At 36.5% G+C, this 14,568-nt stretch overlaps 4 protein-coding genes across 4 annotated transcripts; 2 read left to right on the top strand and 2 right to left on the bottom strand.

Moving 5' to 3' along the window:
- Window positions 1-115: 115 nt before the first annotated feature.
- LOC140832671 (uncharacterized) lies at window positions 116-3,598 on the top strand. Its single transcript, XM_073196806.1, has 8 exons — window positions 116-412; window positions 1,100-1,363; window positions 1,447-1,518; window positions 1,631-1,669; window positions 1,938-2,045; window positions 2,186-2,283; window positions 2,364-2,475; window positions 3,173-3,598. Exons 1-8 carry the CDS (start codon window positions 236-238, stop codon window positions 3,392-3,394), a joined length of 1,092 nt encoding a protein of 363 aa, XP_073052907.1. The 5' UTR covers window positions 116-235; the 3' UTR covers window positions 3,395-3,598.
- Window positions 3,599-3,873: 275 nt separating this feature from the next.
- On the bottom strand, window positions 3,874-6,039 carry LOC140832672 (proteasome subunit alpha type-1-B-like). The gene is made up of 2 exons (XM_073196807.1): window positions 5,554-6,039; window positions 3,874-4,487 (listed from the first exon to the last, which is right to left on the bottom strand). Exons 1-2 carry the CDS (start codon window positions 5,902-5,904, stop codon window positions 4,014-4,016), a joined length of 825 nt encoding a protein of 274 aa, XP_073052908.1. The 5' UTR covers window positions 5,905-6,039; the 3' UTR covers window positions 3,874-4,013.
- Window positions 6,040-8,848: 2,809 nt separating this feature from the next.
- On the top strand, window positions 8,849-10,732 carry LOC140832668 (mannan endo-1,4-beta-mannosidase 7-like). Its single transcript, XM_073196804.1, has 5 exons — window positions 8,849-9,253; window positions 9,441-9,635; window positions 9,705-9,827; window positions 9,985-10,187; window positions 10,276-10,732. The coding sequence occupies exons 1-5, from the start codon at window positions 8,864-8,866 to the stop codon at window positions 10,667-10,669; spliced, it is 1,305 nt and encodes a 434-aa protein (XP_073052905.1). The 5' UTR covers window positions 8,849-8,863; the 3' UTR covers window positions 10,670-10,732.
- Window positions 10,733-10,764: 32 nt separating this feature from the next.
- Window positions 10,765-13,970, bottom strand: LOC140832670 (bifunctional nuclease 1). Its single transcript, XM_073196805.1, is given in 11 exon segments — window positions 10,765-11,080; window positions 11,302-11,393; window positions 11,549-11,667; window positions 11,895-11,969; window positions 12,096-12,161; window positions 12,268-12,324; window positions 12,426-12,475; window positions 12,565-12,735; window positions 13,037-13,259; window positions 13,261-13,347; window positions 13,917-13,970. Coding segments are annotated over 11 exon segments (1,032 nt in total). The 5' UTR covers window positions 13,956-13,970; the 3' UTR covers window positions 10,765-11,027.
- Window positions 13,971-14,568: the final 598 nt, after the last annotated feature.

Below are 14,568 nucleotides of genomic sequence, written 5' to 3'. Positions count from 1 at the left end.
TGTAAATATAATTTCAAAAAATATAATGTCATTTTTCGATTTGCATATATGACCCAAAAAAAAAGGAACGAAAAAATTCAGGGCATGGGTTGAGCCTCTATAAATACAAAGCAAAAGAGCAAACAGAGAGGGGAGGCCGTGGTGAGGGCAGCAGAGCAGGGAAATTAACAAGGGAGATTCCTGTTTCAAAACCCTAAAACCCTCCCCCCAAATATACGGATATCCCTCTAAAGTGATGGGTGTTGAAATTCAACAAAAAATCAAGAATGAAAATAATAATGACGCTGCTGTTGCTGCTGCACCTGCGCCTCTGATACTGGGACTCCAGCCCTCCGCCCTGGTGGACCACGTGGCCAGGGTTGATTGGTCCCTCCTCTCCCGAATTCCTGGCGAGCGTGGTGGCTCGTTTCCTGTGCGTAATCTTTTCCTCTGTTTGTTCTGTGGTGGTGATTGTTGATTCTATTTTTTTTTTTTTGCTGACTCTTTGGGTTTCTATATGAAGTTCATGGATGCCCATCTGGAATTTGGAAGTGAATGTTGTTTGTTGTACTCAAATGAATGTCTAGATTGTTGATGATTGATTGCTTTATGTGTTCGTTGTGCTTCCTATGATGATAAATTTGGAATCTTTTTCATTTTTTTTAGAGTTTATGGATGCCCATTTCAATTTGAAAGCGAATATTGTTGAACGAACTCAAATCTGGAGCAAATTGTTTTAGCTAAACTCTCAGTAAATGAAAATTATTGTTGGTATTTTGATCTTCGTGTTCTGTGCGTTTCTTGTGCTTAAATTGTGAAAAGTATCATGTTTGAATCTAATTTTATCAAGATTTTTTGCTCTAGGTATATTTCTCTATCTGTCTATTGATTAATGTTATATAGGAAGAGGTTTATATGTTTTGATAGTTGTGGTAACTCGTATTACCTGGTCATCGAAATACGTGAACTTGCCTTGCCAAGCAGAATCCGTCAATAAAGTGAAGATTTGCCTAGACTGGACTTTCTTGGTTTTTCACCAAGAATCCGATGATTTTTGTGGGTTTTCAATGCGCCACAACACTCGCTAACTTTTTTTAGTTACATTTTTTTACTCTCCTAGGTTGCAGCTGACGAGTTGAAGTTCATCTTGAATGAGGTTAATACTCACATCACGGCTTCGCCTGAAACTACGTCTCCCTTGATAACCATCGCAGGAGGAAGTGTTGCCAACACTATCAGAGGCCTGGCTTCTGGGTTTGGGGTCACTTGTGGTATAATTGGGGCATGTGGGGATGATGATCAAGGAAGCTTGTTCATAAACAATATGACCTCTTCCAAGGTTGATCTCTCAAGATTGAGGCTGAAAAATGGACCTACTGGGCAGGTTAGCATTTTGCCTCTGACGTAAGGATCTTAGAATAGTTACTTACTGGTACTGAGACATGAATTTCCAAATTCATGATTCAGTGTGTTTGCTTGGTTGACGAGTTAGGCAATCGAACAATGCGTCCATGTCTCTCTACGGCGGTAAAAGTTAAGGTACATGTTAAGACTCGAATCTAGTCTGCTATTTGAGTTTATGATTTTCAAGAATATCTTGGGCTTGTTGGTCAATATTTGCTAACATATCTCATATCTTTTCCTTTACCAGGCAGATGAATTGGCTACAGCAGATTTGAAAGGTTCCAAGGTGAGGAATCTCCGACAAAATCACGACATGATCTTTCTCTTTTGCCTATCCCTTTCTTCTCTTCAATATTTTTGCCAGATCTTAGAAAGAGGTTGTATTGTTCTTTAAAGTTCATAGATAGCTCTATTTGACGCATAACATGATTTTCACTTGATTCCTTGTTTTACAAATTATAAGATATTATACCTCTAAATGCTTGGTCGCATCAAGTTATTTACTTGTTTCTTCTCAATTTGTTCACACATCTATTCCTTATCTATTTGTACAGTGGCTCTTGCTGAGATATGCAATATTCAACATAGACGTTATTCAGGCGGCCATCAAGATTGCCAAGCAAGAGGGTGTGTCTGTTTCACTTGATCTGGCAAGTTTTGAGGTAACAGCTTGTCAACCATAAAATGTTTTTGATGGAGCTATAATAGAATACTTGTTGAGAACGAGATATGATACTTGGTAGCTCACCCCAAGTGTACTAGGAATGCAGTTGTCTGATATGTGGTCACCTTACTATGGCAGATGGTCCGGAAGTTCAAGTTGCCACTTCTACAGTTACTGGAGTCGGGGAACATAGACCTTTGCTTTGCCAATGAGGATGAAGCAGCTGAACTTCTAAGGTGATGGGCCATTGCTTCTTATGTTTGGCATTGTTTTAAAGAGAGAATATTCTGTTATCTTTACTTGAAACAATTTCCAGGAGTGAAAACGATGTGGATCCTGAGTCGGCACTTGAATTTATGGCCAAACACTGTCAATACTCTGTGGTGACATTAGGCTCTAAGGGCTGCATAGCAAGACACGGAAAAGAGGTTTGTTTAGTTCGGTGCATCCTTGAATTGTTGGTTTGTGATCCTGAATACCAAAACAAAATACAATCAACAAAAACGGAAGGACAAGGGTGGAAGCAAAGTTATTAGAGGCTCAGGGCAGACTAAGGCGCATATGTATCATAAGTGCAAGCGTGAGGAAAGACACTTCTTATTGAAACAAGGCACATTAAGTCATAATATCCTAGAATTTATATACATGGAAGACAATTTCGTCACTGATTATCTTTTAATGGATATTTATTTAACTATTGAATAACCATAAATCAAATATTAGTTTATAAGACAAAATCAATTACCAGTACTCTGTATTTCATTTTGAGTTCTTAATTCCTACTCTTGAGGCATCCTTAACGGGTGCCTTGAGACTTTAAGGTGCATCAAAATGCGAGCTTCAAGGTCACGGTACACCCTATATTGAAGGGTCGAGCTTTGAATGGTGTCTGGATGCAATGGCTGAGTCTCGCTTTTAATCGTCTCCATGTCCACGTCTTGTGGGCTCTAGTTACTGTGGATTAAAATATTTTGATTTTCAACAGGTTATACTAGTAGACGAATATTATATTCGCATTTAGTCCAGGGGCATCGTTTTCTGAAACAATGCCTCCAAGTTTGGTATTTTACATTATTTTGTGATTCTTGTGCTTCATTTCATGTAACGAAGTGGATTCATTTTAAGGTTGTCCGTGTTCCTGCCATCGGAGAGGCAAAGGCTATTGATGCCACTGGTGCTGGTGATCTTTTTGCGAGTGGGTTTTTGTATGGATTAGTGAAGGGACTATCTTTGGAAGAATGCTGTCGGATTGGCTCTTGCAGCGGGGGTTCTGTCATACGTTCTCTTGGTGGCGAGGTAACTCCAGAGAACTGGCAGTGGATGCACAAACAAATGCAGACGGCATGACTACCAGCCCCTGAGCCAGACAATTGTGATTGTGAAATCAAAGATTGCTGGTGTCATTATGCTTGTATCATTATTAGGAGTTGGAGTTTAGGGCCCTGGTTTTTTCATGCCTGCAACTGATGATGTCTTTTAACTGCTGCAGACTATATGTTAACTGATTCAATAATTTTATCTATCATTTGGAAATCTTAGCCTTCTGATCCAGCATTTGATTCTCTGAACGATAATGAATAGCACGACCAGTGCCCCCATATTGTTGAATTCTTGGAAAACTATCGAGATCAATAGTACGTTGTATACATATCCAATTTTTTTATTTTCTTTTGCTTAAACCACCCGAATGCTAATCTTTGGTTAATTCTAATAACTTACCATTTAGGTTTCTCTGTAAACTTCAGAATGTATGTGAGAAACGAGAACAGTTATGTGTTATATTTTATTCAACGTCTAATATAAATAAGAAGCAAAGCACAAGAGGATAGCTCAAAAGCACGAGGCAAATGCTGCTCAACAAGATAAAATATTCGCATCCACAAGCAGTTTTTTAGGGGGGGAGGGGTGTTTGGGGGTAAGAAATAATTCGTTACACCACGAGAGGCAACCACAGGGAACGAGATCATCAGATATCCATTGGAGCAACGTCTCGGCCAGCAGGGGTTCCCTGATCACCAGCACCAGCACCACTTGATGTATCTGGAGCAGCAGTGTCGTCAGCAGGGGGCTCTTCGCCCACAATATCGAATTCATTGATCAGTGCTTGCACGATTTCTTGTTCCAATATGTGGAACGCCTCCCCTACTCCTAGCACGGAGATTGTGCATACCGAGCTTGTCAGTTTCTCTCCTTGTAAGGTCTCTCTCAATGCAAAAAGTGCATCCTTGACCAGATCATCCCGTGAAGATTCCATGAAACTCTCAAACTTCCTCTCTAGGTATGTTTTTGCAGCCTGTGACCGAGAACCGATGGCAAATGCTTGGTATTCAAAGTAATTGCCGCTGGGACAGTTGTAATATAGGTGAGCTCCAGATTCATCTAGACCACCAACCAGCAGCCCAACACCATAAGGCCGCTTCCAGGAGCGTTGTGTGCAGACCTATGTTAAGATATGAAAATGCAGGGAAATAAACTTTTAAACGAAAACAAACGATTCTGCAATTATGGACTGAAAGTAAGAAATAAACAATTCCCCATCTGTAATATTTTTTCAGAAAAAACTAAAAGTTCTCGACGAACTTGAAATGGACATCATCCAGTATGTGAAATACGACTGCAGCCAAAAAATGAGTGAGAGCATATATTAGGAAACTCATGCATTGGGATATGTAACATACAAGATAAAACATCAATTAATCAAGCAAGAGAGAAATAACTATATAACAGTTTGTCTTTTCCATCGAGAATGGGTACGCAATCTGATTCCCCCTCTGGAGAAGCACCCATATGTGCTACTTCTACGCTACACCAACGACCAGATAGATGATATAGCCATACATATGCAGATTAAGGATTATAAAGATGCAAACTTGAAGAAATAGCTTTTTTTCATGGATAACAATACTTCACAATCAGAAGAAATCATTATATTTGAAAGGCGCATTCTGTGTTCGACAAGCTTCAGAAGTGCAAATATACTGAATGAATTGCATACTTTCCAAACAAACTAGGCAAAAGCTAACTGACATGTCAAACTTCATTAAGAAGAACTCCCACCCCAACCAGAACAGTGGGGAATCAACATACATAGGCAACCTTAGAATAAAGGCATTCAATTATCAACAGATCCTTAAAAGTATCTGTTTAAACTACATTCTTTCCATAATTACATATTGCAACAAAATATCAGTACACAATCTTCTGCCTTTCTACTCAGATACTAGTGAGTACTGAATTAAAAATAACACAAAGAAGTCAACATTATATGAACAGACATATGCACCAACCTTGAAGCAACCAGATTACTTCGTATAACACAAAACGGACTAAATTTGCTCAAAGTTAAATTAGCAAATTGCCCAGCCAATCCTCAAATGAAATTCTAACTCAAAACTACACAATCTTAGCACAATTTGCGCCACAAATCATCAAATCTCGCGAGAAAGAATATCAAAAGAAAGGGGGAAACCGAAAAGGTTAAACATAATGATAATAAAATTTAAAACCTGAGCCTTGTCGGCAAGCTGAACAACAAGACGGCCAACGGGGAGTTGCGATTCATAGGTATATGAATAATTAATGCACTCGTTGCGCATGTACCTACAGAGAACACGTCCATCGGCGGTAAGCCCAGCAATAGCGACACCGATGTGATCGTCGGCCTTGAAAATCTTCTTCTGGTGAGAGGACAGCTCAGAGCTGGCCTTGTTGACGCAAGCCAACACGACGTGGCTCTTGGATCTCAGCCCTATCGCAGCCGACCCTTGCTTGACAGCCTCCATGGCATACTCAACTTGGAAAAGCCTCCCCGCCGGCGACCATGTGGTGACGTCAGTGTCGTACTGGTTTCTGAACATTTTCGATACGGCGTCGTTGGGTAGTTGCAACGAACTATATGTATCTCTTTCCCTCTCACTGGCGACTTTGCAGCAGAGGAGAGGAGAGATGAGCGATCGACGGGGTTTTCTTCGAGTCGCCTTTCTTTTTCCTCAAGCTATGAATTTTGGACAAAGTATTGGGCCTTCATAATGTGGGCCGACGCCCATAAATAATTTGGCTTACTTGTAAAACTCAGTGATGGAGCCCATATTTTCAACTCGGGATACATTTTATTTTTATTTATATTGTTGAGGCCTATGGTTGAAAATGTCTAAATAAACTTCTTATTTTGTTTTATTTAATTTATTTTAAAAATAAATTATACATTTTCTAAGATTTAGTTAATGGATATATATTAATAACAAAAATAGGAAAAAATTTGTCATTAAACAAAAGATTAGGAAAGAATAATTTAAAAATGTGTTGTTCGATAGATTTTTAAGAAGAGGAAATGGAGAGAAATTCTCTCTTTTAAACCCAAAATGTTTTTCTCACAAAAATGAGAGGAAACACAATTGTGAAAAAAAATTGTTTTCAGTTAAATTTAATTTATTTTTTTCTTTTCCAATTCCCTAACAAAAAATACATCTTTTCTCTTCTCTTTCTCTTTCCTTGTTTCTTTTCTCTTCTTTTCTTTTCCCTTCAAACTTCCAAACTAAGCCTACCTGTAGTAACTAGATAATATATTCGAGACAAATAAAAAAAGAAAACCTATATAAATAGCATGCAAGGGTATTTGTTTCTATAAAATAGAACTAATGCTATAATATTTGTTTGAATGTAAAGATATTAATATGGGTTGGGTCCGCCTGATTGATTCTAACCATCAACTAATTTAAGTTAGTTGGGTTGAAGGTTTCTCTCGACAATAGAAAAGTGGGCTACACGGGCCAGCCCGCAGGTTGAGATGATTTTTTAAATAAATAAATATATATATATATATAAAAAATCTTAACAAACTTCTTTTTTAAATCGAACAACTCTTTTAAATAGAAAATAATTTCGTGTTAATTGTTTAGTATTATTTAATCAAATTAAAAATAATAATAACACATACAATGCAACGCGTGTGTATATTTTACTATACTATGTATACAATGCAACGCGTGTGCATATTTTATTATACTATGTATGTGTGTTGTTGTAAATTTTGTGTGTTAATAACTTTGGCTAACATGCAGAGATGTGAAATCAAGAATTAAGAATTTTAATTATGTCCTTTTTATAAATTTTTATTCATGGAATAATTAATTTCAATTAGTTTTATAAATTTTTAATTTTTTTCTGTATCGGTTGGTCTGTGAGCCCGTGCAGATAATCCGGAATATACTTTGGATTAGGTTGAGTTGAGGATTTTTCAACCCGCCATATAACGAGTTTCGTCGGATCAAAACCGATCCGCCACGGGTTGGCACAGTGCTCTATTTATAAAACATTAAATTTTATTTAAAGTTCCCAATAATTAGCCGTAATTTTTGGAAATGTTGGGAGTTATAAATTGGTAAATCCCACGCTTTACTTACCTACTCACATCACCTTAGATGGGAAGATTTCATCCTACTTTGTTGGACACTGCTCCATGAAAAGATCAAAGATCCAAAATTTATACACACATATATGAGTTCACCAATTTCTTTAAAATCAATGGCCCAAATCCTGTGGAAGCACTGCTCTTACAGATAGTGTCGAATCTTCCCCTTGAATGACCCTCCCTTATTTTGTTAGAGAATAACCCTCCATTATCTGATTGTGACACCAATTATTATTATTATTATTTTTTTGAAACACACCAATTATTTTTTTTAAACGTTCAATAATGTAGCATCTTCTTGGTGTAAAGTTAGTTGAAAAAGGTGTTAAAAGAAGTTGTATAAATTTTGACAAAGAACAAAGTAAAATAATTTTTTTATGTTAAATCGTAATTTCTTTTTTATGATATTGTGAAATTTTAATCGTTTGTTCGTTATACATCATATTATTTAACGATGTTAGAATATGAAGTGAATTTACTCAAAGACGATGAAAGATAACTAATTATATGTTCAACTTTGTTCTTGGAGTTTCTTTAGGGGGAAACGAGCTTTTTGAAAATATATTTAAAACATAATTTTGTTACAAAAGCTAAAATAGTTTAAAATAGTAACATTATTGCACCAATTTCAACATTTAAACGCGCATGGGAAGCATATGATTTTTTCACCAACTCAAACCACCCACCCACCCATAAAAGCGACGGTGACAAAAGTGTCATGATATCCAACTCAAAAATATTATAGAACCAAATTGCAATATTATTATTATTATTATTTTAAAAAAGTCCAAAAAATCAATTTGAGAGTGAAAATATATCAAATGAGTGGGAGAAAGAAAAAAGAAACGATAATGAAAAATAGATTTGTTATCTTGGTTATTTTAAATAAAATATATATGGTATCAAGAAGAAGTTGGAATTAACTTATTTTTTTTTAAAAGATCTAAATATTTTTATTATTTTATTTTTAAATATTACTATAAAATAATTTTGGAAAAGTTTACTATAAGAGAGTTAATGTATAACAGATTACACAAAAAACCTATGGTACATCAAATTAAAACCTCATTTTCTTTCTTTTATCTCTTCATCACAATTATATAAGTTTTTTTTATGTGTCTAAAATATGTAGTCAAATTTCTACATTTTTTACTAATATACTTCTAGTAATTAAGTCTCGAAAAACGTATAATCATTTTTTGGAATGACTAAATAAAGATAAAATAAAAATTTTATTTGTAAAATTTGTCTTTCCAATAATTTTCTTAATTCTTATGAAAAAACAAATCTATATATTTGTAACAGATGAAGTATACGTTTGATTTTGGAAAAAAAGTTTAGAGAGTTAATATCGGGCAGATGACATTAAAAACCTATGGTAAATCACGAAATTAACCTATAAAAACATGGAAACTCCTTTCATCTCCATATTTTTACACCCTTCTTTTGGACACAGAGACAAGAAGAGGAAAATGAGGTTGTGGGGTTCCATTTTCTTGGTAATTTTCTTGATATATGAACGTAAAATTTACTTCAAAGTCTCGGCAGAAGATGGATTTGTCTCGACAGAAGGTGTCCATTTCATGCTTAATGGAACCCCATTTTATGCTAATGGATTCAATGCTTACTGGTTGATGTATTTGGCCTCCGATAAATCTCAGAGAAACAAAGTCTCTTCTGCATTTGAAGAAGCTGCAAATCATGGCCTTGCCATCGCAAGAACATGGGCCTTCGGGGACGGAGGATATTTCTCTCTCCAGTATTCTCCAGGCTCGTACAATGAGCAGATGTTTCAGGCCAGTTTTCATTCTCTTTTTGTCACGTTTTCAATACTCGGGTATATTATGGAAACAAATCTGCTAATTTTAAAGAATAATTCAACTTTCTGTGTGGCGTAACGGTCGGTTAAAACGCACCGTATGTTTTATATTCGGGCGAAGATCTTAGTCCTTGAGAGACATAACAAAGAAATGGCAAATACAGGGACTGGATTTTGTGATATCTGAGGCTGGAAGATACGGAATGAAGCTGATTCTAAGCTTGGTGAACAACTACGAGGATTGTGGAGGGAAGAAACGGTATGTAGAGTGGGCAAGAAATCAAGGACAACACATGTCATCAGATGATGATTTCTTCACAAATTCACTAGTAAAGGGTTACTACAGAAACCATATCAAAGTAAGCGTGGTTACTATAACCATTTAAATGCCTTTTAATTTTGTCGTGAATTGTATTTTGCTGTACTAGGTTGTCCTCACAAGACAAAACAGCATCACGGGAGTTGCTTACAGGGATGATCCCACAATCATGGCTTGGGAGCTTATGAATGAACCAAGATGCGCCAATGATGAGTCTGGGAGGACTATACAGGTTTTGTCTTGATCTTTTCTTGATTTGTTCGACAAGCTCGAAATTAAAAGAAAATTGTGAAGTTAAACAATTTGGTCAACTAAAATATATTAGACTTCTGTATTTTGCTAATTGGATTCATGGCCCTTGTGCTTTCATTGCGAATCGAAATCCACAGGCATGGATTTCAGAAATGGCTTCCTACTTGAAATCTATAGACACTAATCACCTCCTGGAAGCTGGACTCGAAGGCTTCTACGGACAATCAGATTCACAAAAGCAGCAGAACAACCCATATTTTCAAGTTGGAACAGATTTCATATCAAACAACCAGATTCCCCACATAGATTTCGCAACCGTTCACTCGTATCCGGACCAATGGTGATATATCACGACTTCAACCCATTATTTCAGTTTAACCGAAATTATTTGATGATCCCATGTTCTGATCATCCTGCTACATAAGTAGGTTGACAAGCGAAAGTGACGAGGCACAGCTCTCATTCTTGAGCAATTGGCTGGAAAGCCACATTCAAGATGCGCATGACATTCTGCAGAAGCCCCTATTATTCGCAGAGTTTGGCAAGTCTTCGAGAGACCCAGGATATGACACGAATAAGAGAGATGAACTGTTGAGCGTAGTTTACTCTGCTATTTATTCGTCTGCCACAGGTGGTGGAGCCGCTGCCGGTGGCTTGTTTTGGCAACTTCTAACAGAAGGTATGGATAATTTCCGGGACGGATACGAAATCATATTCAACGAAAGCCCTTCCACAGATGGTGTTATAGTAGAACAGTCGAGTAAGCTCAACAAGATCAGGAGAATGTATGCAAGAATGAGAAACTCGTCGGAGTGCACTTGAATATTTTTGGATTGTGATTGGGTCCGCTTTGAATCAGTTGAGATATTTTTTAGTGGAAAATCACATCCAAATCCACTTAAATAAAGACTCCGCAGTATAACTTTATAAACACTTCCCTTGATCACATTTCCCCCGTTAAAGATTAGTTTAATTCTTCATAGACATTTTTCTGTAACGAAAATGCAAGAATACCAACAATTTTGCCTAGATGCATATCACCTGAGAATAGACTTATCCAGGACTTTAGCAGAGGCCTGTTCATGGTTTAATCTATACATATATACATACATGACCAATGATTCATATGTACACAAGGCATCGTCATACACCCCACTGTCCATCGACAGGATCCGACACGCTACACCCAGTTCTTCTTCGAGCGGAGCTGAGTCAATTTATCCCTCCATGAAGCTGCAGCAGACGGAAAAAATTAAGAAATGCGTGACCGTCAATGCCGATGGACCAAATAATTCATATGGATACAGGTTACACATGGGTATGTAATGAATAAACGGAATTTGGAGGGATAAACATCGATTAAATTTTTTTAAAATTAGTGTGGTTGGGGTTTGTTGGGGTTTAATCGTCATCTATCGGAACAGCGACTACTTCAGCCAGTTTGGATTTTATACCTGCATCTCTGTAACGTTCCTCGACCACAGCAATTAGCATGTTCCGTACTAGATCAAACTCCTTTGTATCAATACATGGCTGTCCAGTAGGCCTGCGATGACGACCGAGTAAGATATCTTTCCCTTCACGTTATTCTTTCAGAAACTGTAAATGCCTACTGAAATTCGACCTCAAAACAAAACATCATCAATCTTATCTGAAGACCATGTCTATAGGTTGCTAGGTCCTTAAGGACAATAAATGTACCTGTCCAGCTCGGTGAAAAATTGGCCATCCGACAAAGAGCTCTGCACAGACACCTTTGCAGATTCAACGACCCTCATTCCATCATTATAAGCCAAGAACTTGTTCACTTGTATCGGCACCTATAAAAACCACGTTGTAAATTCAAGATAATGTTTATGAAGTCATTACAATGGGTTGATCCGTTTGATTTCTTACATTCTTAAATCGATCACACAATTTAATTTCAATCTTCGGTATATGCCGAATACATCAGCACAGTCAAAATCTTTCGAGTAACAGTTTTTTTGTTATCCAATTTATCCCAAAAAAATATAGGGTAAATGAAGTCGAAGCAAAATTCTTTTACCTTGCATCTCACTGCAATGTTAATTGCATCTGAGGGCCGTAGATCGAATCTGACACTCTCGGCTTCATTATCCAACTTCAAGAAGGATAAAAAAATATTACTACATCAAGAACACCACTAACTATAAATTAAGCCTGACTAGATCACACAGGACTACATATTTTCATCAACCACTGACGAAAACAACGTAGATTAAATTACCTTTACAAGATGAAGCTCAGCAAAATATGCCTCGTGTACCCTTTTGGTGACACGTACATGTTTAACCTGAAAACAGAGGCCAACAAACATATCAAAGGCATTACCTAAGATATGTCTGTGCAGGAATTCCAGCACAATGAAATATAATTATTTAGAACAAATTAAAACCAACCGTATAGCCCATCTTCTCAATCATATCCTTCACTACTTGATACATCGTAGGCCTAGCCTGAAAGTTTTGTCAAAAAATTAGAATCTGCACGAGCTACAAAGTTTGGAATCGAGATTATTTGGTTTTGAGTTTGATAACCGAAACAGAACCTAACGTACAATTTGAACATTGCGTATAGCTGCCATGAGTAGCACGCTTGGCATTTCCACTGCAATATAAACCAGAATGCAGATATAATAATTTACAAAAACAGGCTTCAATATATGTTTTCGAATGATTGTAGCATTATGAACTTACAAACTATAATTGGGAGGAGAAGTCCAGTTCCGTCTTCCATCTTCAACACAATTGCAGGATGTGGTGCATAATCCGGAAAATGACTTCCCTGAGGATTGTTATGGATACATCTCAAATGCTTACCATCTCGCATCTTGATCATGAAACCATCCGAGCCACTTTTCACCTCAACTATTAAAAACAGCCAATCGACACACTATCATTCGAAGTTTCGCATATTTGAATAATGATTATACAAGATTTTTTTTATCAAATTTCAAACACCACTCTAATTGCGAGGCGAAATGACATTTAAATAATGACAAGTTGACAACAATATCTACCCCACAATGCCTCCTCATAAATGTAGAAAATCAGGGATATGCAACAAGCTCAGGCATACAAGGATTTTTACCCCTAACCCATATAGGTTCGATAACATGAATCACCGTAAATTAAATGGTGGGAAAACTAGCACAACTCGTCCACGTACCAGCTTCTATCACGCTAGACTCGACATAATCAGCATCATTCTCATTGGAATTTTCAGCCGTGCTTCCATTACCATTCGATGATGAACTGAAACTACACCTAATCATGTTGCATTTCTTTGAATTTTGCAGAAAACCTGTATTAGATGCTGCCACTTTTCGGCCCTTTGAGCCCCAAAAATCCACTTCTAATGAATTTATCTTTCAGAAAAAGAGAACCAAAAGTCACCGAGTAGACTCCCGTTTGTTTTGATCTGATCACAGGGAAAACTACAGGGCCTTGCAAATGAAGCCATCTCGAAATTCCTTTCAACTGCATTAAATATATATAATCAGCAAAGATTAAATATATATAATCAGCAAAGATCACAACAGCTCAAAAGCAAAAAAATGATGACAACGAAAAAGACTAACGAGTATAATAAAATCTGTGTATTTTATAGTCATAAATTAAAGGTGCCGGCAGATCATTTCAAATATTATATACACCTTGATAATCATTTCCGGCTGTGGCCATTCCGGATTTTGTTTTCTTGAAAATTCCAAAGAAAACACTACACCCCGACAGTATATTATAGCAGGAAGATTTTAAAAAAAAAATTCAACTTAATTTTGTCTTCTACCTCAGAACTAATCATCTCAATCGTCAAACTCAGAGTTTAGTATTCTTTTTTTTTTTTAACAAAAATACTTTCAAGTGATGATTAATCCATCACAAGATATACCGCACAGAGACTAAACAAAGTTGAAATCTTTAAATTCAACAAATTCAGTACATAAATAATAATCTCAAAGAAATGTCAGAAGTCAGTCAAACCAAGTACTTGTCCAATTTTACAAGCTAACCTCGTCCTCAAGCCAAAAATTCCCATGAAAACTCACCGTATCCCCAAAAATCTCAAGTTTTAACCCCACTTCCATTTATCAACATGCAAGTTTGACAGAATAAAAGGAACTCCCTGTTCATGTTAACATCACACTCACCTCAAGAAGAAACCTGATCTTACTCCAAATCAAAACCCACAAAAAGCTGCAGATTAACTAAGAGGAAAAAGGTAAAGAATCACCAAAATTTATCGAAAACAAGAGGATAACTGACCTGGAGCGCACACAGAGAAAAAAAAAGAAGAAAGAAAGAAATATGAGATCAGGAGTGGAGAGCGTGCAAGGATAATTAACGACCGACAAGAGAAGAGTGGATAAAGGAAGGGAAACAATGGCGTGAGAGAGAGAAAACACGATGATAGATTCTTCTTTCAAGACATGGATTGGTAAAGCTATCTGTTGTATTAATTTTGGTAGCTGTGTAACAAATTTTTTTGGATAACTAGTTCATAATCTGAATTTGACTTTGGCTAAATTTTTTTGTCATTTTAAATTTTATGTTAAATTAAAACTAAGTTGGAAAAATAATCGTTAAAAAATTAAAGATATATATATATATATAAATTATTAATAAATTCACACGTTAGCTAAAGAATAAGACAAAAACTTGTGTGAGACGGTCTCACGGGTCATATTTGTGAGACGGATC

This window comes from Primulina eburnea, chromosome 5 (genome assembly GCF_022965805.1).
Source record: "Primulina eburnea isolate SZY01 chromosome 5, ASM2296580v1, whole genome shotgun sequence".
Lineage (NCBI taxonomy): Eukaryota > Viridiplantae > Streptophyta > Magnoliopsida > Lamiales > Gesneriaceae > Primulina > Primulina eburnea.
The sequence above is the reverse complement of the archived record's forward strand: the minus strand, read 5'-3'. Positions and strand labels throughout refer to the sequence as shown.